The sequence below is a fragment of the Maniola hyperantus genome, chromosome 21 (genome assembly GCF_902806685.2).
Source record: "Maniola hyperantus chromosome 21, iAphHyp1.2, whole genome shotgun sequence".
NCBI classification, from domain to species: Eukaryota; Metazoa; Arthropoda; class Insecta; order Lepidoptera; family Nymphalidae; genus Maniola; species Maniola hyperantus.
This window is the reverse complement of record NC_048556.1, coordinates 7,043,538-7,069,578: the sequence shown is the minus strand read 5'-3', so window position 1 is coordinate 7,069,578 and position 26,041 is coordinate 7,043,538. Positions and strand designations below refer to the sequence as shown.

The 26,041-nt window shown below is 37.3% G+C and overlaps 1 protein-coding gene across 4 annotated transcripts in view; it reads left to right on the top strand.

The window, feature by feature from the left end:
- The window catches only part of Sema5c (Semaphorin 5c), a 58,109-nt gene that overhangs the window by 12,279 nt on the left and 19,789 nt on the right, over positions 1–26,041 (top strand). For all 4 annotated transcript variants that reach the window (XM_034980283.2, XM_069505643.1, XM_069505644.1 and 1 more), the window contains exons 2-3: positions 679–796; positions 10,592–10,694. In XM_034980283.2, the coding sequence (XP_034836174.1) occupies positions 700–796; positions 10,592–10,694 (200 nt within the window). In that variant the 5' untranslated portion in view covers positions 679–699. The remainder of the gene's footprint in view (positions 1–678; positions 797–10,591; positions 10,695–26,041) is intronic.

Sequence of the window (26,041 nt, the reverse complement as noted above, 5' to 3'; positions counted from 1 at the left end):
TCAGACCCCAACAGTATCTCTTGTAAAAACTAAAAAGGGACAAACGCACGTAATGATATCGCCTGTTGGCGTTAAAAATGTTGAAATAAAACATCATTTTAACTTTAAGTATAGTTTAAGTACAGATAAAACAGCGGCAGATAGATAGATAAATGAACTTGAAGATTGACAGTAGCGTGATAACATGGGAACAACTTATTTAATTAAACATTTTGACATGCCTTTTCTACTGTAGAGAATTTATATCCTAATCGAAATAACTGAGTAGGTAATTATTATTTTTTAGCAGAGACAGACGAATAAATGCCCATTTATTTGACACAGCCGTAATATATTTACGATGCAAAATTACTGTCCCCCAGTTTGCTGCAATTTTTTTGAAATTTACTCAGGCTTTCTTGAAATTAATGTACTTACCACCCTAGTTTGACAACTAGGTACATCGTGACGATGGCAATTACTTCTGATTGGCTAACTTTATTCTACTATATTGGCTAAAATGGACAGTTTGCAGCAAAAATACCATTTTAGCCAATCACAACAAACTCAGCCAACAAATACGATTTTTGCATTTGGATAATGAGAGCTATTGTCCTGCTTTGTAGTTGTTACAAAGTCTTTAATGGAAGATAGCATTTTAGATTTGCATTACTTTTATTTTTACTCTCTTTGTTCCAGAGCACATAGCCGTCAAACAGGATGTTCGGGATATACAAAGTCGCGGCGATCATATTCCTCGGCGCACTCAGCAAAGGTGAACTACCAGAGGATGACTTTAGGATAATCAACAGACAAGGTAAGGCAGTACCTATCTCTTTGGGCTGGACGCCAATAGGTTACTTTAGAGCCAGCGCGTGCCAGACCTTCGTTATTTTATATAAGCTGAAAGTTTCTCTGCCTATTGTTGCACTGGGAGGAACGTTTGTTTGTATCATGGTGGGTTTGGGAGATAACAAGTAATAAATGTGTAAAAAATCTTACGTCTATAAGTCTAATTTTTTTATAATTTCTTCGGAATAATATTAGAAATCACGTCATGCATTGCCAGACACTTAATATCATGGCAACCCCCCGACAGACACCCTTAAAGTTTAAAAGTTTAAGGGTGTCTGGCAGGGGGATTGCCACGACACTAAGTGTCTGGCAATGGCGTTATCCAGAAACCATATAGGTAGGTGTACATATCAAATTTTACCCGAGCGAAGCCGGACGTATCAGCTATTTTGAAATAAAAACAACAAAAGAAGTGAAAACAACTGTTTTTAGGGCGACCTCGTCATTAACTTGGCAGTATTCATACATAAACGAATGCGTCTTGTATTCGTGAAGCGTTTTCGTTAAGTAACTAAATCAGTTCTTTTCCTTCACCTCTAAAGAACGTGTTACAAATCCAAGGTTTATGTTACCTAAAGTAAATCTCAAGGTAACTAAGTAAACCTATTACTTTTTATTTTGGGATAGGTAAACCTAATGCCTACTCCGATCTCTGCCTTGGTGTTTCCAAACCTACCTACATTTATGAAACTAATCGCTAAGCACTACTTACTTATCTAAATAAAAAGGAAAAGGTGACTGACTGACTGACTGATCTATCAACGCACAGTTCTAACTACTGGACGGATCGGGCTCGGATCGGAAATTTGGCATGCAGATAGCTATTATGACGTAGGCATCCGCTAAGAAAGGAATTTAGAAAATTCCACCCCTAAGGGGGTGAAATAGGCGTTTGAAAGTAGTGTGGACAAAGTCGCTAGCATAAGCTAGTTTGATATAATTTTGTTTATAACTCTGCCCGAGTTCAATTCTATGGCTAAATAGTTTATACAAAAAACTGCCTGTCTTGACTAGGTATACCTGAGTATAGCAACAGCCAACTACCGATTCCGAAAACTAGAACTGGTTCTAGTTTTTGTGTGTAGTTATTCAGCTTCTATACGGAGTTTTTGCTCAGTGATTGAAGTCATTAAATCTCAATATAACTTAGCCGGAACTGGGTTGTAAAAAATATACGGTATATATCTAACTACGTACGTATATAAAAATAAACAAAATAATGTGTGGTATCTGTAGGTAAAATCCTCAGTAAAATCACTGAATCATTTTGAATTATCAATTATTATTCTTTAGGATTTGAAAAATCTTTTGCATAGAGGTCAAAAATTACCTAGGTCAGAATCCTTCTTCGTCTAAAAGGTCTAAAGTTATAGTTTTGAGTTTTTCAGAGTTTTTGAATTGCAAAGTGCAAAAGTCTTTATTGGTACTATTTCGATTACTTTTTAGACTTTAATCTACAAGACCTCGCTTTCGAAATTAGATATTGAATAGTGAGCCAATCTTAGAACCAAGGCTTCCTACATTAAACTATTTAACTTAAAATATTCTTTATTGTACATCAAATTAACCTAAGTAGGTATTAGTGATTGATATTTCGGATTCTTTATAAAAATAACTAACAGCCCGATGGACAAGATGGATGAATCTAATAAGAGTTCCTTCTTTTACCACTGAACCCTAAAAACTGGGTAAAAGAAGCACGTCTACAGCCTTTTTTGTTGACAGACAGACGATCGTTATCGATGTTTCCTCGAGCGTTACACAAAATATTTTAGCATGTCATTTACCGAAATTTAAAAAAAGATAGTAGAAGGCATTATTCGACTATCAAATTGAGACTAATGTTTTATTAATGATCAAAAATAGAGAGGTAAAAAACCACAAAAGAATTTAGATATATGTATACCTATCATCATCATAATCAACCAATAGACGTCCACTGTGACATATAGGTCTCATGTTTGAACTTCCACATGCCACGGTTTGACGCCACCTGAATCCAGTGGCTCCTTGCGACTCGCTTGATATCGTCTGTCCACTCAGTGGAGAGTCTTCCAACGCTGCGCTTTCCGGTGCGAGGTCGCCATCCCAGCACCTTGGGACCCCAACGTCTATCGGTTTTTCGCACTATGTGCCCTGCTCTTTGCCACTTCAATTTAGCAATGTCGGTTACTCTGGTTAGACTACGAATCTCCTCATTTCTGATTTGATCGCGTAGCTCCATCGCCCGCTGACTGACTCTGAGCTTTCTTATGAGGCCCATATTTAGCGATCATGTCTCGGATCCATATGCAACTGCCAACACGCACAGTTCGATGACTTAGGTATTCAAGCACTGTGGAATTTCGGACGAAGACATCTCGAAGCTTCTCGAACGCTGCCAAGCCGAGATGGATTCGGCGGCTATCCTCTTTCTCGTTATTGGCCTATACATACAACTAAGTACCAAATCACCATACGTAATGCTAGTATGTAAATTCTCTTTAGGTATTACATTTAAAAGCTCTAATAAATAAAATCTGCCGTTTGGACAGGCTTTAAACGCGGTTTAGGTTAGATTAAGTCTGTAAATTATTTATCGATCCTATTAATTAAGGTGGTACTTTATAAATGTAATCAATTTATTTTACTTAAATTTAATTAAATTAGCATTTTACATCAATTAGGAAAAAAAGCTGGTATTGCATCAAGATTCAATATGGACTAAGAGTCAGCGCGTTTGACTTTGACGTAAGATTTATACACCTCTATTACCTGTTATCTCCCAAAGCCACGAAGATCCAAACAAACGTCTTAACAAACGTTCCTCCCTGTGTTGGGGACAAAACACAGAAACTGTCAGCTTTTATAAAATAACGAAGGTCTGGCACGAGTTGGCTCTCTCTCTAATAGATATCTACGGCTAGCATATTATTAGCTTTAAGATTTCATATGTTCGTCTAACTAGCCAATCTAGTTGTTATTAAAATTAGAGAGCGTCTATCAAGTCGATATCATTTTTTTACATGCAGTCAGAACTTTCACATTATGCATAATATGAATATCTCTTAGTGCCAAAATGCTAGGTCTTAAAACTCTTAACACGCATTACGTAATACGTGGTCTGTGGTCAATGTACTCATGAATCTAATTTGTGCCTTTTGAATAATTTGTGCTTTGAAAGTTTGAAATAGACTTAAAGGCTTGGATCACACGAAGCGCAATGACTGCGATGCGCGATGGCAACTGCACTGCTTGACGTCACAAAACATGCGTCTACTTACGTACGATTTGTAATACAAGGGGCTGTATGAAGCGCTTGAAGACTCGGACGTCTGACTGAATCAGAAAGTGTTGGGGACTTGATGTAGCAAGCGCCCAGGGTGCGTGGCGCGTTTTTTTACATTTTAACAGAAATAAATAGGAAGGCGCTTGACTGCTATCACACCAAAGTAGGTGATGACTGATGATGCAGCATAAGGTGAAGCGCGTTTGTCTAGATTCTAGAAGAGAAGAGTGAGTAGGCACCTTTTAGCCTCTAGAAGTTGCCTACTCACTCTTTACTTCACATTGTATTTCACTGTATTTCGTTTCATAGCGCCATACATTTTATCTTCATGGCACTCCTTCCGCGAGCCCGTGTCACTTGTTATAGCAACTTCAAGCCACAAGCCCACGAGTAGATATCCACAGGCGCATTAAGGAGTGTGAAGTGAACGCCTTCATACAGTTTATAAAAGTATTACAACTTCAAGGAACGCTAGACGCGTTTTCGACGCGCCTTGTGTATCCAAGCCTTAAAATTTTCCGGCGGGACAGAATGAGGAAATACAATGCAGCGTGTCTAAACGATTCTCGATGGTCAAGCTTAGATAAATGAAGCTTTTTCTATTGGAACATCTTTTATTCTAACGGTATTTTCGACATTTGGACATGAAGTTTAGTGTATCATGTGCAATTTGATTTTTTGATTTTATGGCAGCCGTATGGCAGCCGAAAATTGTCAACCGGTTGGTTAATAGGGGATTCTCCATCAGTCGCTCCATACAAACGTAGTTTAGTTCTCATTTGAATATTTGAAACAATTTGGAGTTAGGTATTCGTGAAAATGTGTGGTAGTAGCGTAGATAGTAGTAGATATAGGTAGTATTACAGGAACGTTTATCTTCCATCTCTCTCTCTCTCTCTCCTCTCATATGATACAACTAAGATATTATGTGTGAGATATTATGTCTAAGATATGTGTGTATGTGCATGTGTGTATGCATATATGTGTGTTTATACATATATGTGTATGTATATGTATTGTCTGTTCTTTGTTTTTTTTAATATAGTAGGTAATATTATTTATTTATAATCTTTTTTTAATGATATAAGTAGGCATGATGTAATGCGCAGACGTAGGTAGGACTACGTAGGTAGGTAGACTGTTAGGTATATATATATATATATATATATATATATATATATATATATATATATATATATAACAGTTTACGCGAGTGCCGTCGCTCGTCACCGTACGTTACGTACCTACCTAATACTAGGTACGTAGTACTATTATATTCTGTGCTAATACGTATATTTCTCAAGTCACGTGACCATGTGAGCTCGGGCGACCTGGTAGTATAGTATGCTGTACCGGAATATTAGGAGTTGTAATTTTAATCGGTTTGTTTTAGTTAATTTGCAATTACGACGCTTAAAACAATCGATTGGCAAACCAATCCAACCAATATAACCAATATTTGTTTTACGATCCAAACAAATATTGAAAACCCAACTCATATTATGCGCACAACGGAAAAGTTGTTAAAGCAAATATATGTTCTAAATACAACTAAATGAACGGCAAATAATGTAAGCCAATTTGATTGGCAAATATTTCATGTTTAGCATGCCTTACGACTATTGCAAACGACCGATAAATATTAATCGGTACTATAAAAGTTGGAAATAGAAGTCAGGGGGGCTACTACGGAACTTGTGATTACCTATTGTAGTTGGCTGAATTTATGGTATTCTTGCTGCAACTTTGTATTTTAGAGACAATAGGGACCAATACCGTTGTCCCCGTTAAACAAAAACGACAACGGGGACAACGGGATACGTTTTTAATAATTTTATTTAAATCCCGATGTCCCCGTTAAACGGAAACGACAACGGGGACAGCGGGATAAGTTTTTAATAATTTTATTCAAATCCCGATGTCCCCGTTAACGGGGATACGGCTAACGGGGACAACGGGACTACATCCCAAGTGGATTCACCTAATCAGAATTAATTGTGATCTCCACATTCTAGCTGTCAAACAGACTAAACTGGCACTATTCCTCAAGACATAATATTAGATAGACATTAAGAGTGTTGTCTCTGTCACTCATACCTATGTGACGGCTCTGTCAGTCTCAACGACAGAGACAATGCTCTACAAAAAGCTATCTCTTTCGAAAGGTCGATGTACAATATTTCATGTCGGGTAGTGTAACTACTTTAGAGCGGATTTTCCAGTCTAGTGATGAGATGTAGTCTACCGATTTAGATAGTAGCGTTGAATTAGCGTATTTAATAATCTGTCGCCGTCTAAAAACGGCTGTCGGATTAAAATCGATCAGAGACAAAAAAGCGGGTGTCTGCGTCAGGCATAATTTATAATCTTCTAAATGCTGGAACGACCTCGATAAAACTAGTAAAGCGCGGTTAGTGATTATGACAAGAATCTTAAGAGCGTTTGAGAAATCTCTCGAGTCGTGAACATTATTGAAATTACGTCTCTATCCCGGCGGTCTTGCTAAATAATCTTGACTATGCCGTTTTATAGAATGATTGTGATGTAATCTACCTACTGTTTTTTCATTTACATCCTTTTTTGGGTTTCGTATCTTCACAAAAAAAGGAACTCTAATACTTCATAGGATCAGGGACATCGTTGTCTGTTTGTCCGGCGTGTCTGTCCCGTGTTACCCGTCAAGGGAAATAACTTATAGGGCACTACGTCCCGTTGACCTAGAATGTCTTATAGCACAAGTAACTAACCAAAGGGAAAAATTTGAAAACCGTGAAGTTGTGGTTACATCACTGTACGATAGTACGGAACCCACGTTGCGCGAGCCTGACTCGCACTTGGCCGGTTTTTTATTATTATTTAGATACAAATTAGCCCTTGACAGCAATCTCACCTGGAGGTAAGTGATGATGCAGTCTAAGATGGAAGCGGGCTAACCTGGAAGGGGTATGGCAGTTTTTATTAAACCCATACCCCTTTGGTTTCTACACGGCATCGTACCGGAATGCTAAAACGCTTGGCGGCACGGTTTTGCCGGTAGGGTAGTAACTAGCCACAACCGAAGCCTCCCACCAGACAAATATACCTATACCTAATAGGTATATTGGGCGGTTTCAACAGTAAAGTTAACTCTACAGTATCTGCGTGAGGAAGTTGAGGGACCTCGCGAATGTATTGCAGGATTTCGTTTGTAGAACTTGCAACACCTACATACTAGCCCGACCATATCTACAACGGTTATAAATACACTTCATTAGAACTTATTTCCAACATGCGAGACCTCATAAACATATCTTTGAGCAGCACTAACTTGTTCTTCTTACATGTTATCACCATCTAAATAAGACTTCGGGTTAGTTCCAATTATACAAGTAAGAATTTCTTAAGAGACATCACTCTCGTGAATGTCTCCATTTATAAGCTACAAAGTAGTTAGCTCACTTAATTAAGTAAAATATACTGTCGACACATTGTTGTACACAAAAGCGACGCACTGTCTACGGCGCTCAAGATATTCTTTCACCTAGGTAAACCTAAACTTACGCAGATGAAGGTGCAGGCATTAACTAGTCTGTATACCTAATAGGTATATTGGGTTGGTTCAACAGTAAAGTTAAATTCTACAGTATCTGCGTGAGGAAGTTGAGGGACCTCGCGAATGTATCGCAGGATGTCGTATGTAGAACTTGCAACACCTACATACTAGACCGGCCATATCTACAACGGTTATAAATACACTTCATTAGAACTTGTTTCCATCATGCGAGACCTCATAAACTTATCCTGGAGCAGCACTAACTTGTTACTCTTATCATCATCAGCATGATCAACCCATCGCCGGCTCACTACGGAACACGGGACTCCTCTCAGAGTGAGAAGGGTTTTGACCATAGTATACCACGCTGGCCATGTGCGGATTGGTAGACTTCACACACCTTTAAGAACATTATGGAGAACTCTCAGGCATGCAGGTTTCCTCACGATGACTTATTGTTAACTTACTTAAAATGTAATCGATTAAAAGATAACACAATAGATTCTCTAAGATACACAAAAGCGACGCAACACGGCGCTCAAGATATTATTCTTTCACATATTATTATTATGCGTACAAAATGACTTTTCATGCGCCATTTTAACTTTATGTGTGACCCGCCGCGCCTTCGCACTGGTAGCTTATTACAACTTTCGCAAGGATCTCTAATTAAAAAAAAATATAGCCTATGTCACTCTGGAATAATGTAGCCTTTCCACTGGTGAAAGAATATTCAAAACCGGTTCAGTAGTTCCAGAGATTACTTCCTACAAACAAACTTACAAACTTTACCTCTTTATAATATTAGTATAGAAGTATAGATATAATGCCTTCCGCCTCAGGAAAGTCCAAAAGTCATTTGTGGGTATGGGTATTTTATATTATGGCCTTTTATATTAAAATCCCGCAAACTATTTTGGACTTACCTTTGCACAAGTTTAAAAAGTCTATTAAAAATATGCTCCTGAAAAAAGCATATTACACAATTGAAGATTATCTAAATTCTAAATGATAAAAGAGCGTGGATTTGACCTGCAGCTCGTTCCAGCAACGCACAAGACTGCAAATACTATTTTATACATGGCATAATCTTGTACCTATATCAAATATTTGAAAAGAGCAACCGCCGAGTTTCTTGCTGGTTCTTCTCGGTAGGAAAGGCATTCCGAACCAGTGGTAGATGCATCCGACTATTCGAAAGTACTTGTAAAAGTTTATTCGAATAAAAAAGATTTTTATTTATTTATTTATTATTTAATACTAGCACAGTTTTACGATAATACAAATATGAAAACTGTAATATTAGTATAGATTAGTATAGATATAAATACCTCTGAGTTCTGCTAGTGAGATCGACGCCTAATAGATGTCTAAGTATATTATCGTCTCGTAAAGTTTTTTTTATTTCGTATGACATCTGGCTTAGTAGCTGGCTTTGTTAGCTCCATTTTTTTACATTTATATTATACTAGCTTATGCTCGCGACTTCGTCCGCGTGGACTACAAAATTTCAAAACCCTATTTCACCCCCTTAGGAGTTGAATTTTCAAAAATCCTTTCTTAGCGGACGCCTACGTCATAATAGCTATCTGCATGCCAAATTTCAGCCCGATCCGTCCAGTAGTTTGAGCTGTGCGTTGATAGATCAGTCAGTCAGTCAGTCAGTCATTCAGTCAGTCAGTCAGTCAGTCAGTCACCTTTTCCTTTTATATAGATAGATTCTAATCAATTCTAATATTAATTTAATCCGCTTCATACTGTGTATATTGTTATGGGTTGTATTTTCATTGCCTGAAATAAAAATTATTTATTATTATTATTATTTAGTAGGTACTAAATAGCCTCTTTAGGTGCTAAGCTCATTTTTTACGCCTAGTAATCTTAGTCATTCGCACGGAAATGTTCTACACATTCTTGGTACAATTCCACGCCGACATGATTTATAAAATAATTAGCTTAGGTTTTAACTAGTAATTAAACGAAGTTGGATATAACTACGTTTTATAGTAGGTACACGTAATGCTCACGGCTAAATGGATTATCGTACTGTGCCTACCCATAGTATGAGTTGGCTTGTCTCGACAACGTTGATAGATTTTTATTGTAAACTGGACGTAAACAGAATAATGTTACTATATTAGACTAAAACTGTAGATTATTTAGAATATTTATGGTAACTAAACTAATATATTTAAAACATACTCTAATAAGCATTATTTACATGTAACTTTCGTAATTAAGTATTAATAATCTGTGGTTGAAGTAGTTGGTAGCATATAAACTAATACTGTATTAAGTTTTGTAGTCGTACACTCTGTAATTATATCTACTCATATTAATTTCATAAAGTGCATTTCCAGTAGGGCGCTAGCTGTAGAATTATAGACTAAAGTGGAAGGCTCGATCTTCTGTTCGAGTTTCACTTTATACTATCCCGATATTCGAAACGATTAAACGTTGTCGAGAAATGTACACTCGTCTTAAGGTTACTGGTATCCGTTATTTGATATTTCTAGTATTTCTTATCTAAGATGCCTTCAAGGCAAGATGGGATAATCATTAATACTGAGTGCAAAATTACTTTATTTCTTAAACAAGTGCAGATGTCAGATGGTAATCGCAATTCCTTATTAGCAGAGTGGTTGAATATCGGCAAAATTGTATATCAAAACCTTTATCTATAGGGGTAGTGATTATTAATCAGTTTTTATTTATAAACTAAGCCTATCAGTAACGGTTTAATATCGATACCCTGACTTTAAATCAAGAACATGAATGGGCGATGCCACCGAACGTTGGCATCTATGCATTCGTTGGTGTTCGTCAGCATAGTGTGGATGCACCAATAGTTGTTGAAGAATAAAATAAATTGCACCTATTCTTTAAAGTCGTAGTTTTATTTTAGGAAAAAAATATTTTAATGTAATGAAAATAATGCGTTATCTCGTACCTTCCAGACCTGTTGGCGTCAGATAGCGATATCTTTGAAGATAAGGACGGCAAATCATTTTCGCAACTGCTGTTTGACGTGGCAAGGGACCAGGTGATAGTGGGTGCAAGGTGAGTACAGATTCAATATTTTATTCATTATGCTATTCCTTTTAGAGAGAGAGCCAGCGCGAGCCAGACCTTCGTTATTTTATAAAACCTGAAAGTTTATCTGCGTATTGTCTCTAACACTGGGAGGAACTTACTTTAAAGAAATTGTACACAAATCATAACTTTTATGTTTACACTGAAGAATTCTTTGGATGGTACTTTAAAACAATTCATCTATTCACATTAAACTGTTACAAACCAATTTTTTTTATAAGTACAACTTCAAAATCCTAAAGGGTCAAAATCAGACTGCGTCTTTAATTTTTGTAGGTATTTGAAGAGCCAAAGGAAACTTTAGAGTTAAAGCAAAACTAGTACAGAGATTTCATGATAATCTATATCTAAGTACCTATTTGTCGTGTTGGCTATAAGTGTAGCGATCTTGTCGAACATTACTTACAGTCTGCTTTCTTCCAGTTTCAGTGCTGATATGATATCGTCAGCCCATCGGGCTTTTTCTCCCAGATCACAACGGTCTGCCTTGGTTTACATTATGTTATCTTGTGCCATGTTTATCCGAAGATCTAAGTGTCCCAAGTTTACTTTTCTTTCATTTCTTAAATTCCCGGAAACAGACTCGTAAAACGTATTATCACTTGATCAGTCCGCTTCCTCAATGTTCTGTTCCAAAAAGCACTTACGTATTTCGCACTTATCTTAATTATGAGCTTGGCAATTCGTATGAACTGCGAATCCAGTGTTGATTGAAGGTATAGTCGGATGATATACCTCGGGTTTAAATTTTTTTGAAAGCATTATTTCTCGAGTATAGCTCAAGAGCTATGCTTGGAGTTTCTCTACGTGATCAAATCAGTGATAAGGAAATCCGTAGGAGAACTAGAGTAGCCGACATAGCTCAACCGGTTGCGAAGCTGAGGTGGCAATGGGCAGGGCACGTAGTTCGTAAAACCGATAGGCGTTAGGTTCTCAAGGTGCTGGAATGGCGACCTCGCACCGGAGGGTGCAGCGTTGGAAGACCCCCACTGGGTGGACGGACGACATCAGACGAGTCGCAGGGAGGCGCTGGGATTCAGGTGGCGTGGCGTGTGGAAGTCCTTACAAGAGCCCTATGTCCAGCAGTGGACGTCTATCGGTTGATAATGATGATAATGGTTTCTCGAGTTCTTCCACAGGATCACCTACTAGTAAATAGTGAAAAATTAGTGAAATGAAAATGGGCATTATCGAATATACGACCCTAAAACATAGAGAATAAACAGTTCCATTTCACTCTGATGTTAAACGTATTGTTATATGTAAAGAAACTTATATATAAACTTTAGAAACCATCAATGTTTTGGAGATTTACAAAGTGCGAACACATACTAGTGGTAATTACAGAGTCCGTGTCAGTGACAAGGTGACTTTAGGGTCAAGAATTTAAAATTAATTCGGAGATCTCAAAGAAATAACTCGATTGCGGTAAAGCTGTTTATGTAGGTATAACTTGTCGGCAATTACTCGCGTATAATATAGTGTTTATCACGTCGTCAGTTGATTGTGTCTTCAACTTTTTTTATTTTTATACTTTCACTCGTTGAAGGAAATTACGAATCTTCTCTGTTTATTATAAGTTATTTTTATTTGATGCGGCTTGATGATTTTTACTTTTTATTACGGAGTCTGTTATAAAATGTAATTTAGTTTTCAATTTCATTGTACGAGTTATAAATTAAATTTACACATACCTACCTACATACTTGTTAACCGTTCGTTGGTCTGCGGAAAAACTTTATCTTTTATTTGACTGACTATATATCTATATCTTGGGATTAAAAAAAACCGGTCGAGTGCGAGTCGGACTCGCACACGAAGGGGTTCCGTTCCGTACCATCGTACAAGACAGGTAAACACTTATGTAGAACACTGCAAGTCTCCGCCATCTACATGTGATTTAGTAATTTATTTTTTGTGAACACATTTGATTTTTTTTGTGATGTAACCACAAAATACACCGTTTTCGGATTTTTTTCCTTTACTTGTGCTATAAGACCTACTACCCGGCAAGAAATATTGTACATCGACCTTTAGAAAGAAATAGCGGTTTCGTAGAGCGCGTGAGTTGTCTCATTCGTTGAGACTGACAAAACGTCACATAGGTATGAGTGACAGAGACAACGTGAAGTGAAATAAGGGTTCCTTTTATCCTTTTGAGGTACGGAACCCAAAAAATACTTATTATTATTATCTCGTTTTTAAAATGACTTTTGCCAGATTTCAACAGAGGTTGGTCGTTGCAGAAGCAACGAACCGACGAACTTACTTTCGAATTTACAGTACATTTATTAGTGAGAATTTTATATTATTATGGATTTAGCTCAAAGAGACATTTACAGCCGAAGATAAATTGTTCTTTATAATATACAGCCTCATCGTACGTTTATGGAAGGGAACATCTCAATCCAAAAGCGATTATTCAGACAACTTCTCTTGCGCAGCAGCTATGGTTTTGTATGTGGGAGTTTCCATGTTCGATTCCCGGTTATGTCTATTTTGGAAGTCAATATTTTGGCTGTGGTTAGTTACCAACCTGCAGTAAACCACATTTGGCCAGTGTAGTAGACTATGGCCTAAATTATTCTCATTCTAAGAGGAGATGCTGCTCAGTTGTGGGCCGGCGATCGATGGGTTGATAATATAATGATGATAGGTTTATAAATAATATCTATCCCGGCTGTACTCACGTGTCTAGTCGACGTTAGCCCGACTAGTTTCGAACCCATCCGGGGTCCTTTTTCAAGGGAGTCAGTTCACGCACGCGCCGCGGCTGTGACACTAGTCACTAGTGTGTGAAACTAGTCGGGCTAACGTCGACTAGACACGTGAGTACAGCCGGGATAGATATTATTTATAATGGAAATTACTCACGGTAGTTTAAACGCTAAGATGATAGGTTTAATAAGCTTATCCCTTCGCGTGCCTTCGCTTCCATGCAGCAGTTATGCGCTCCCTCGTCATGGAATTAAAAAAAAGCTTATTGTGAATGTGTCTTACTTCTCACGACATCGATATAGCATTTTATCTGGAAGTATACGGTATGAGGATCTATGGGTATGAGGAACCTACTGAATGAATGAAATGCTCTCTTTCTCATTGAATAGTCCATTGACTGACTTACGACCGTGTTTCTTAATGCATAAATGAATTCTACTGTTTTTATAGGATAGTGGTAAATTAGCGGGTCTAAGGCGTAACACACTTACAGAAAAGAGTGGGGCTGAGACGCAGCGTCTTATTTGATAACTTCTTAAATCAATTTTATTCACTTTACCATAGCGATGGCCACTTAAACTAACGCAAGGCGCCCCCTTTCAGATTTCTTGTTTTATTTATTTCGACTGCAGCCTGAGTATAAGAATTCTAACCAATTGATAGAATTCGATCGTCGAAATACTTTAGTGTCAAGGTAAAATGAACCTTATGTCATCGGTGGTACTAAATTTTTGATTTTAAATCCCAGGGAGATTGAATACAGAACCGATTCTAATGGAATGGATAGACGATTCTAATGGACGCCGACCCATTACGCACGGTCGACTAGTCGCCCGGCAACTCAGTCGGCGGCGACCGTTAGGATCTTTAATTGTATAATATATGCAAGTCGTCGTGAGTATACGCACGCAGTCGCAACTTCTATATAAATCACAGATTGTAACGATAAACCGTCACCGTGGTCCGAGCCTCACAGGAGGCGCACTTAGAAAGACGTTGCCCCCGACCTCTCAAATAATTTCTACGAGCCCTAGGGCTCACCCCCAGGCGGAGTTTCCCGCTCGCCACCCTCCCTGATGACGCTGCAGCGGCCAGTAGAGCCTACGGAGCATAGTCAATCCGAAACAATACACACAAAAGTTCGCCATCAACTAATCGCCCGGTGACTCAGTCGGCGGCGACCATGATTATCATCTCCGTGTGCATACACGCGACAACTTCTAGATAAATGACCGATTGTCACGGTCGCCGTCGACTGAGTCGCCGGGCTACTAGTCGACCGTGCGTAATGGCTCTTAGCCCTTATATCTACATCAAGCACATCATGACATGTTTTGGTTACGTAGATAATCGTAGTACAAATAAATTAAAATGATGTTATGTGGGTTAGATAAAGTCATTCGATAATTCTGTTTATCCAGAGCTTACACTAACATTAAACGGAAAAAAAACGATTTTTTTAGTCGTTCACCTGTTTGTCGAGTTGATATAAGAAGATAGAGTTTGTTATCAGTGAAACAGGTTCATAACGGATTCATTCCGTTCAGTACTTAAAGGCTTGGATAATTTCAACGCGTGATGTATGATTACATTATATAGATGTAGGTGTTTAAACTATCGTGAGTGATTTCCATTAACGTAGGTAAGAAGTTTCGATTCCATCCGAGGTCCTTTTTCACAGGGGCAAACAAACAAATAAATTTTCCTTTTTATAATAGGTATTAGTAAGTATACAAAAACTTCAGTCTTTTAATCGTTTTTTTTACTTTTTTGACTATTTTCTACACGATAAGAGCATTAACTATTTGGCAAACATCTTTGAACAAAAGTTACGTTCAAAATTAAAAAAATTCTACCGTAAAAAATATACAAGTAATAATCTCCCAAATCCTTTCGCATGAAAAGTACCATTATTATAAAAAAAACATTATTTTTTCATGATTGGTGGAAGAGAGTTCCAACTTCCAATAAACCATTTCATAACTCATTAAAATCTGGAACTGACATAAATCTTACCCTCATAACATTAAAACTCATAAAAGAATTTTTATTAAAAAGTTACTGTACATTTATGAACGTACCTATAGTAAGGGCACGTAAAAACAGAAGATTTCTTGAAGGATAAAATATTTTTAGTAATTAAGTTTTAAGCCCTAAGCAATAGCATAAAGAACGCGACACGTTATTAGCATGTTAGGCTGCTCCACAGAATTCAAAATCGGTACAGAAGTGGTAAAAGAAATGCAAGCTTGTCGCAGCACGGAAATAATATTATGTCGAGTAAAACTTCAGTGCACGTTAGTGTAAAACAAGATATAGGTATGTATGCATTGTTTTCGTCCAATGCGCAGTCAAACGCCTTATGTTCATACTAGCTTATGCTCGCGACTTCGTTAGCGTGGACTACACAAATTTCTCAATTTTATATATTCTCAAAGGTATGTGAATTCTGCCAATGCGCACTAATTGGCACGCGTGGTGGACTATGGCCTAAACCCTTCTGGTTCTGAGAGGAGACCCACGCTCAGTAGTGGGCTGATAATGGGTTGATGATGATGATGAACCTAAGCATAGATTTTAGGCCATCAGCACCACCGCTCATGCTTTTATATGTAGTAGGTATCACTTACCATTCCATTTATAAGAGACTCGCATTGAATAGTAAAAGCTATCATAAAGTTGTGGGCAGATTTTATTTGAAATTGCGCCTACATAAATTTGTATCGATTCAATATCAGTATCGGTCTAGTTTGGTTAAAAACCAATAAAATAAATGCCTGTTTAAGATTCGTATTTCACTTTGACAGGTAATGTGTTTGTTTACAAGAGTGAATTTTTGTTTTTTTGTTTTTATGCTATGTTATGCAGTTATGCACGCCTTGCAATTTCACATTTTATTTTATTTATGTGTATCTAAGGTACCAACTTCAATATTAGTACTATAAACGCGAATGTACGTTTGTTGGTTTGTCCTTCTTTCACGCAGTAATGGCAATAATTATTATAGACTGTGAACTGGAAACATCTATCTCGATCATAATCTCGATTGACAAGTTCACTTTATGCTATTTTGTAGTCCGTACCACTTGTTTGTACCTTAGGCTGTAGATTAGGTGCTGGTAAGTTTTGAAAGCTTCTTTCTTCCTGGCTGTCGCCGATGGTTGGAGTGGAATCTTGAGTTTTTCCTTTATTTTGTGTGTTGAAAATTTATGTATGCAAAGGCCGCTAACGTTACGTGTCGGAGATTGCAGTGTTCTCCGCAAATCAAGATGTATCTAGTTTGGAATAAAAATTTGAAAAACACATGCAGTATTAAGGTTTCACCTATACTGGCAAGTGACAGTCGTATCACTATTTAGCTGAAGAAAACAAGTTATTCCTTTACTTTGTAAAGTTAAATTTGAGATAATACTAAGTATATATCTTAGAAAATATCGTTCCTAAATTTCCTTAACCTTACGACCATAATCTAAATTCGCGGGACAAAGCTAGTAGACCTAAATCAATAAATCCCACGCCCAACTTTCTCTGTTTCTATGTTCCGAGAAGTGTGGGTTATAATGTGTTTAGTTGCATAAGTTTGGTATATTTTTGGCTATTTTTGACTTTTTGGTTAATTAGAACGAGACCTTCGTACATTAACTAACCTGGCTTTGTATGTAAATTGATTGATTAGGCTCAGTACGTCAATTTTAAATCAAAGGTCACGATTAGTACGATTACCAAAATTTAAGATAAGTTTTTAAAGTCACTAGTAGATTTCTTGTGGGATTTCTAAATAATATTATACCACGTTATTGGGGCCGATTCTCTAGTACACAATCTCTAAACTAAACTAAATTAACAGGTCTAAATATAATGCTATCCTTTTCCGCAAGCAACATTATGAAAGGGATAGCAATAGATTTAGACGTGCCATTTTAGTTTAGTTTAGAGATTGTGTACAATGGAATTAGCCACAATATGCCTCTTGTCTCTAGGAAGCTGACCCATACTAACTAGATGTCTTCTGCCGATCTAGTAGTTGTTTGTCTACCGACACGACGCCACGGATACTCCGAAGATTCCGACGCTTCGTCGGTTTGGTCACTATTCATTCATTTTATGACATAGACATCATTAAAACATTTATATCGCTACTTTCTGATTTTCCTTCGACCTGTGTCATCTTCTTAATCTAATGTATATGTAGCTTATCCTTAACTTAAAATGAAATCCCGAAGAGCAAAGTCCAAACTAATTTCTAGCCTTTTGAAATTCAGACTTATTTCACTTATTTTTAAGGCCTGAACATTTTTCGACACACTTCATCGTTTCTTCGATATTAGTTATTACTAAGAATTATCCTACTGGATATGGTATGGAATTTAAAAAGTAACTATAATGGAATAATGAACGGGTATTGTCTAAAATGGCACATTGCATCAGAAAAATCTTTTGACCCGAGAATTCTTAAGTAAACAGTCGCCGGAGCTAATCGGAACAAAGCTCGGTATAACGGGATCTGTTAGCACTAATGCATACTAACCACTTGCAAGAATTGAATCAGCGATTGCTATCTTGCTTCGTATGGTGTGAATGTTGGTTAATTAGTGCGGTTACTGCAAATTGCACCTATGCATCTAGTACCTATGTTGTAACTGTGGAGTTCAAAATGTTGTATTTTAGCGTTGGTGAAGGACATCTAGTCATCGCCTCAATGTATGGATCGTCGATTGGGCTCCACGGTCTTGGGTCACCGCCTGTGTCCAACCAAAACGGTTCACTGCGACTAGTAGTAGGTATGAGTTTTAAGAGTTTTCGAAAAAACAGTTCGAGTTCCTCTATCTATATAACTAGGCCCAGTGACTTTAAAAGAATCGCTAGAAAAATAGTTAAAAATCCTTTTAAAGAAGAAGAAGACTCGCGCTAGGAATATGGGGCCTTGAGACGAGAACTCCGGTCTTTTTGGGCAAAAAATTCAACTCAACAACAAGATCCTTTATCTTTGGTTTCTTAAAACTAATTTTGAAACTTTTGTGTTGACTTTAGACCCTATGACGTATCTTTTATAATATTTTGATAAGAATTGAAAACAGATTTTACTGTCTTATAGCAGTTATATCTTAGGTAGGTGTGTAGCTATTCGTTTCACGAATAAACTGCTTCATAGTGGGCTCTTCCTTATTCCTGTCGTTTGTAAACAAGTAAGTACTTGACTAAATACATGTTAAGTATTCTAATAGCACGTCTCGTTAGGTAACCTAACGAGAGTAGTTGAAAACGCCTGCTTAGAATTCAATCATGAGCTAACTTTCACAAGATTAGCTCGCTAATTAAATCATTATATGTAATCAAATAGCGGACATGAGTTTACTTGTTATGTTATACGACGAAATGTTTGCTTTAGAATTTAGGTGTTACAATAACACTTATAGTTGACTACCTAGTCGGTCGCCCGATGTAAGACATCATGTGACGGTCCCATATTATATCCAACTAATAAAATTGATGGTTCTAAATTAAATTAGGATTGTCTGTCCTTTTCTTGTCACATTGGTAAGAGGGGAATGAGAATACCTACTCTAAAATTTAGTTACGCTCAGAATCGGTAGGCAAAAATAGTTACAAATAGCTTCTTAGATAGCTCTACAATCTACATCTACAACACATGTGTGATTTGTGATACTACTTGGATGATCTCATAGATAATCAACAATTCTATGTAATAATATATGATTATTAACTGGTATCATATTATATGTACGATGGCTTAAACACGTAATAATATAATCACGTCGACTTAACCAAATGTTCAAATTAACTATCTCAATGATTATGATTAATTATATCAAAAAAACCTGTTGTCTATGCTAATCCGTGGGCGCAAATGTATCTTTGTGTAATGTGTTACGAAACCTGCTTTAGTATGCAATGTTAATATACAACGCTATAGTGTAGCTATAGACCATAAGCCCCACGCAAAATATACGCTCGTCTGCTCGACGAACAAGCTTCATGAACTTTAAAGTACAGTAATGCTAGGTGTTGTGTCTATATACATTCGAATTTGCGTGAATACTAACGCAATAATACCAAGCAATTCTAACATCTGTCTGGTGGGAGGCTTCGGCCGTGGCTAGTTACCACCCCACCGGCAAAGACGTGCCGCCAAGCGATTTAGCGTTCCGGTACGATGCCGTCTAGAAACCAAAGGGGTATGGGTTTAATAAAAACTGCCATACCCCTTCCAGGTTAGCCCGCTATCATCTTAGTCTGCATCATCACTTACCATCAGGTGAGATTGCAGTCAAGGGCTAACTTGTATCTGAATTAAAAAAAAAATAGTTAGACAGGCTCGTTGTAGATGTTGTGAGTGTGAATCGAGACTTGTTGCAATACAGCTTGTTAACCTTACTACGTATTGTTGATCATATTATAACCAGATGCTAATAAAATATACATATTATTAGTTATTACATATAGCATAGCCAAATCGAGGTTAAGTTAGATACGTTTACAGATAAATTATAAGAATCTATATTATCACAAACTATTAAATTCTTGTGATTTTATTTGCAAAACTGATAAGTATGGTAATGTAAATGTGAACGGTATGACTTTTCAAACAGCAAAAAAAATAAAGGTTGTTAGACCTGTCGTTGTACCTAAGTTACAAAAACTGCTAGATTTCTGTTGGTAAACAGTGTTGTTAATGCTTTTAAGGAGGCGGGTGTAAATGTAGGTAGATTATGTTTATGTAGAATATGCAAAAAGTTACATAAGAATGTACCTATCTGAAGCCCACGATTTTTTCTTAATATCTCTAATAGCTAAGACCAAAAGCAGTCGATAGATATTGGAGACTGTAAAATAGTGTCAATTTACAGAGTCGCCTCATTGCCAATGCTTGTTTGGTTAAAAACTTCTCCTTTCTTGTAGTAGGACAGGTTCTTTAGGGTTACACTAGTTTGAAAAGCTGTTCATAATAGTGCTAAAGTAAAATTTCCAAACGAGTCATTATAATTTTAGGTCTTTAATGAATCATCAAAATACGGGTAGGTACTATCATAATATTAGGTATATCTTTTGGAGGTACAGTAGAAACTTGATTATCCGGCCCTCAGTTATACGGATTCGCGATTATCCGAACTACCAACCGAAAATTGTTCGGCCAAGTGCGAGTCAGACTCGCGCACTGAGGGTTCCCATACTCGGGTATTTTCTCCGCCATTTTGTACGATAAATCAAAAACTATTATGCATAAAAATAAATAAAAAACTGTTTTAGAATGTACAAGCAAAGGCCTTTCATATGATACCCCACTTGGTATAGTTATCTTACTTTGAAAATTGAAAATGCTATTATAGTGAACAACATAATATGCACAAAAGCCGCTTTTCTTCATACATTCGATTATCCGGATTTTCGATTATCCGAATCCCTAACGACAACAATTAGTCCGGTTAATCGAGTTTCCACTGTAGTTTGTTCCTGATGCTATGTATTGTAGGAATGCCTTTGTTAAAGTAGATCGTTGCGATTTGGTGTTATTGGTATTTAAAGAAATCGCTAGAAGTCCATAGAAAGATTTCAGTACATATTATATTACAGACTTAAATGAAATACCTATGATTAGGTAGCATATTCCAACGACCAATGCGTACTTACGAAGCCTTAAATCTTGTACGAAATTCCGTGTTAATAGGCGGCAATCGTCAAAGGACCTTAATGTCTGTTGGTCATATCATGTACAATTTACTGTGTAACCTGTAGTTACGGAACATTTAAGCAGCTATTAAAACACCGTGTTTGTTCAACTGCCTCCCGGTTCCACATTAAAAGGCGTGTAAATGGAAGCCTGGTTTATTTTGGTCATTTTTAGGGTTCCGTACCTCAAAAGGAAAAATAGGATCACTTTGTTGTCTGTCTGTCGGTCTGTCAAGAAACCTACAGGGTACTTCCCGTTGATCTAGAATCATGAAATTTGGCAGGTAGGTAGGTCTTATAGCAGAAACAAAGGGAAAAATCTGAAAACCGTGAATTTGTGGTTACATCACACAAAAAATTGTGGTTATGAATATGAACTGATAACTAGTATTTTCAATTTTCGAAATAAGATAATTATATCAAGTGAGGTATCATATGAAAGGGTTTCACCTGTGCATTCTAAAACAGATTTTTATGCATTATAGTTTTTGAATTATCGTGCAAAATGTCGAAAAAATACGACTGTAGTACGGAACCCTCAGTGCGCGAGCCTGACTCGCACTTGGGCGGTTTTTTTTATTTGAACGCGAATAGACTAGAATTTTTTTTACTTATGTCGTTATCCTCCTCATGTTGTATAGTTTTTACTTTTTATTGTAATAGCCAGTGTGCCTAATCGTTTTTATGAGTAAAGCCCCGTGACCTATAAAATGATCCCATGGCGAACTCCAAAACCAAAGCCACGGCGAAGGCCAAAACGGCTCATAGAAAGAAGTTGTAATGCAGGGAATACGAGACCAATGTCCAGACTCCAGCAGCGGATGTCTGTCAGCAAAGTGATGAAAACTTTATAAAATTCCTTCCAAATCTCTATGACTCCTCCTAGACTTGAAGCTGCTGCATCACCGCGTCGCTACATATTATTGCGAACATGAGTTGCATCCAGCACAATCAGTGCAACAACGATTTATCGATGCTAGAGCCTCAAGAAAGCTTTGACCAGGGCCCTCATTCCCACTGGGCACTCTGGGCACGTGCCCAGGGCCCACGATCGATAGGTCTGCTATATGTGACATCTAAGCATAAAAGGACGCCTATTGTACTGTGGAAGAGGACTGTTTTAATTTTGATAGAGTTAGTAGGTACACCACGTTTACAAAAGATTTTTCATGCTGATATTTATCTTGCGGTCGATCGGTGTAACTATTTAGACGGTTCGGCTTTTACTTCTTGTAATACTTGGTCAGCATAGTACTATCAGCTAGATTCTAGGCCCTAGGGCACGCTTCTTGGAATTATCAGTATCAAAAGTACCGGGAATTCTCGAGTCGTCTGAAATCTGAACAGATATATTCAGTATCAGTCCCAGTTCTCAAGTACTATCGTATATGTAACTAGCTTATGCTCGCGACTTCGTCCGCGTGGACTACACAAAATTTCGAATCCCTATTTCACCCCCTCAAGAGTTGAATTTTCAAAAATCCTTTCTTAGCGGATGCCTACTTCATAATAGCTATCTGCATGCCAAATTTCAGCTCGATCCGTCCAGTAGTTTGAGCTGTGCGTTGATAGATCAGTCAGTCAGTCAGTCACCTTTTTCTTTTATATATTTAGAAGATGTATCGCCATATTTATTTGGCCAAGATCGACACAAACGATACGGTAGTTGGCTGGTTTTTCTACTTGCTATACCATAAACCCAAAAAAGGGTTGGGTGGAAAAAGTAACAATTTAGATCGTTTCTTTTCGTAGTATCCAAGAAAGCAATTGAGAGAGCTATCATTACCTATCCCTTACAAGTTTTTATGTGATTCCATTACTACTGATCTGCTGGTTTCTCTAAAATGTCTTTTGTGATTATTTAGAAAGTGTATCGAATTCTCTCACACAAGAAGTAAAGAGTTGTTGTGTTCACCTCACCACAACAAGATTGCCTTTTATTTTGTACTTGCTAGTAACTTTAGCTAGGCTTTGAATTATTTATATCACCTTTTGCGTAGGTAGTTCTTTCTACATTGTTAAATAAAAAGCTGACTCATTTTGCTGGGCTATACTCGCATACCTTCCTGGCGCAGTGGTGAGCATTGTGATCCTAATAGTGTGAGGATTCCCGGCAAGGAAAATTGGGAATTTTATAATTTCTAAATTTTCTATGGTCTGGTCTGGTGGGAAGGCTTCAGTCGTGGCTAGTTACCCTACCGGCAAAGCGATGCCGCCAAGTGATTTAGTGTACGATGCTGTGTAGAAACCAAGGGAGTAGGTATGTATGGGTTTGATAAAAACTGCCATATCAACTCCTTCCAGGTTAGCCCGCTTCCATCTTAGACTGCATCAACACTTAGGTACTACCAAGTGAGATTGCAGTCAAGGGCGAACTTGTATCTGATAAAAAAACGGGCCAAGTGCGAGTTTGCTTGCTTATTGATAAGAAGGGTTTCCTACGGAATTTCCAAAAACTTAAATCCACGCGGACTAAGTTGTAGCGAAAGCTAGTAATAAATAAAAGCATGATTTAAAAAAAATTAATAAAATAATAAAATGTAAATTTTCTACAAACCACTCAGTAAATTTGGTTCCAGTCAATATTTTAGTACAGGCTTCACCAAGCTATCTTAACGCGGAAGATATATTATATGAGCTAGTTGTATATTCCGGTTTCGCGATGCAAGCTAACGTATGACTGGCCCTTACTTGATATAATGCTGTCATTTATCATCCTCTCCTTTAGGATAATCTTAATTTATATATATGTAACCGGTAAAATGCTTAATCCTACTTAACATATTAATTGACTGTAAAGTAGTTAAACGAGTGTGCTCTAGTTACTTGCACACAACTTTGTGTTCGTAGAATTACAGGTGGAAAGGATTCCTAGATTAAAATAGCCTATCACTTCTTGTAAATATTCTATTTTACTTTGTTCTTCCTCGAATGCCCCGTAAGAATCAGATGGATCCATGGGTTGGCTACCATGAATGCTCATCATTTCCTCCCAACTCTTAATAAGTTCAAAGTTTTTATAAAACGAAAACTTATTGAAATCCTATTACAGTGTCAAAGGTGTATACATGGGTTATGCGTATAAATAACAAGAAAGCTTGGGAATGAGTTGCTCTAAAACTTTGATAGTATAGTTCTAATAAATTTTGAATGATACTGTGAACTGGTGATATTGAAAAGAATACTCGACTGAGTTAGTTGTGGGCTTCTTCTTAGACCAGGGTGCTTTTGGAACCCTAGTAGTTCCTATTAACCTACTTTACCCATATCGTACCCTGCCTATACCTATTGTAGTTTCAATAGTTTGCATATTTTGGTGATAATTTTTGATTGATTTGACAATAGATAGAATGAGATTTTTTTAAGTATCCGGGTATTATTAGGTGCGTTTAAGTATCTGTTTTATATTAATTATACTAGCTGCCCCGGCGAACTTCGTTTTTCCTAACAGTCGATTCAATTTTTTTAAATTTTTCTCTCCGTAAGAACCATCCTCGTACTTCAAGGAATATTATAAAAAAAGAATTAGGTAGCGAAATCGGTTCAGCTGTTCTCGAGATTTGCGATCAGCAACACATTTAGCGATTCATTTTTACATATAGAGATTAGATACGTATAAAGTAGTTGTAGCAGATGCTATATACTGATTATACTAATAAATGTATATTCCAGATAAATTGTAATGTTGTGCAAAACCAAATTACATGCAATTATATCTGCCGAGCCAATAAAACCGATCGATTTGTAGATTTCTGTACACTATTAATCGAAACCGATTATCTACTCAATAAAGTTAAAATAGTTATTACAGTCGAGCAATTGTAATTCCGCTTGTATTATGAAACGAACTTGGTACAATACGATTTACACAAAGGCTGACCCCCTTGCCCTTACAATTCCTATAATGTAGGGGTTGCCAAACTTTTCGGAATGAACACCGGATTTGTTAGGTATACAATTACCAGCTAACTAATGCTCGCGACTTCGTCCGCGTGGTTTTAAATTTTAAAAATCTCGTGGGAACTCTTTAATTTTTCAGAGCCTATGTCACTTCCCAGGTCTTTAACTATACTTTGTAAAAATCCCGTCTATTCGCTGTTGTTCCGTTGCAACATGATTGAAGGACAAACCAACAAACAAACACACATTCGCATTCAATTTTCGCAAATTTTCATTTAATTTTCATTTATGGCTTGAATCTTTGGTATATTCGGTACCTGTCAATGCGTGACGGTGTGTCCAGTATCCACAGGGTAAAATAAAGGCACCAAATCTTGCCAGAAGCTCCTATGAGATGGACGGGCCAAATAAAGACTTAGATGGAAGCACATATTAAGTGGATTAGTAATGGAGACGGATTTTCAAGAAAGCCACAATTTAAATGTCGAACTGAAAAACCTAACAAGGCAGGCTCGTACATGATTCCTAGTTGAGTTGATTTAAGAACTGATTTTCGATAGGTATGCTCGATAGATAGTCACTTCTAGACTACCTATTGACATGCAACGATTTTATTGTGTGCAAACATCGTTCGAAATAGCGACGCATTGATATAATATAAGTATATGTATCTACATGCCGTCAGAACCACTTGCGGACTAGATTTAATGCGCGGGCCGCACTTTGACAGCCTCTGGTTCGAAAATAACGGATTGATAGTTTCCTAGGACTATACAGTTACTCCGTATCGCACTGAAATGTCATAGCACTTAGTACCTACACGAGATGATATTACATACCGAGCTAGATTAGAGTGGGCTTGCGAACTGATTTTGCAAGAGTTAGGGCTAGTGGTGAACCACAAAATGTGAAATCGGCGGCAGGCGGTAGGTAGAGTTTCATATTGTATCGTTATCGTGTCAGATTTCTATGGCAATGCATTCGGGTATTTCTTATGTCAGATAATG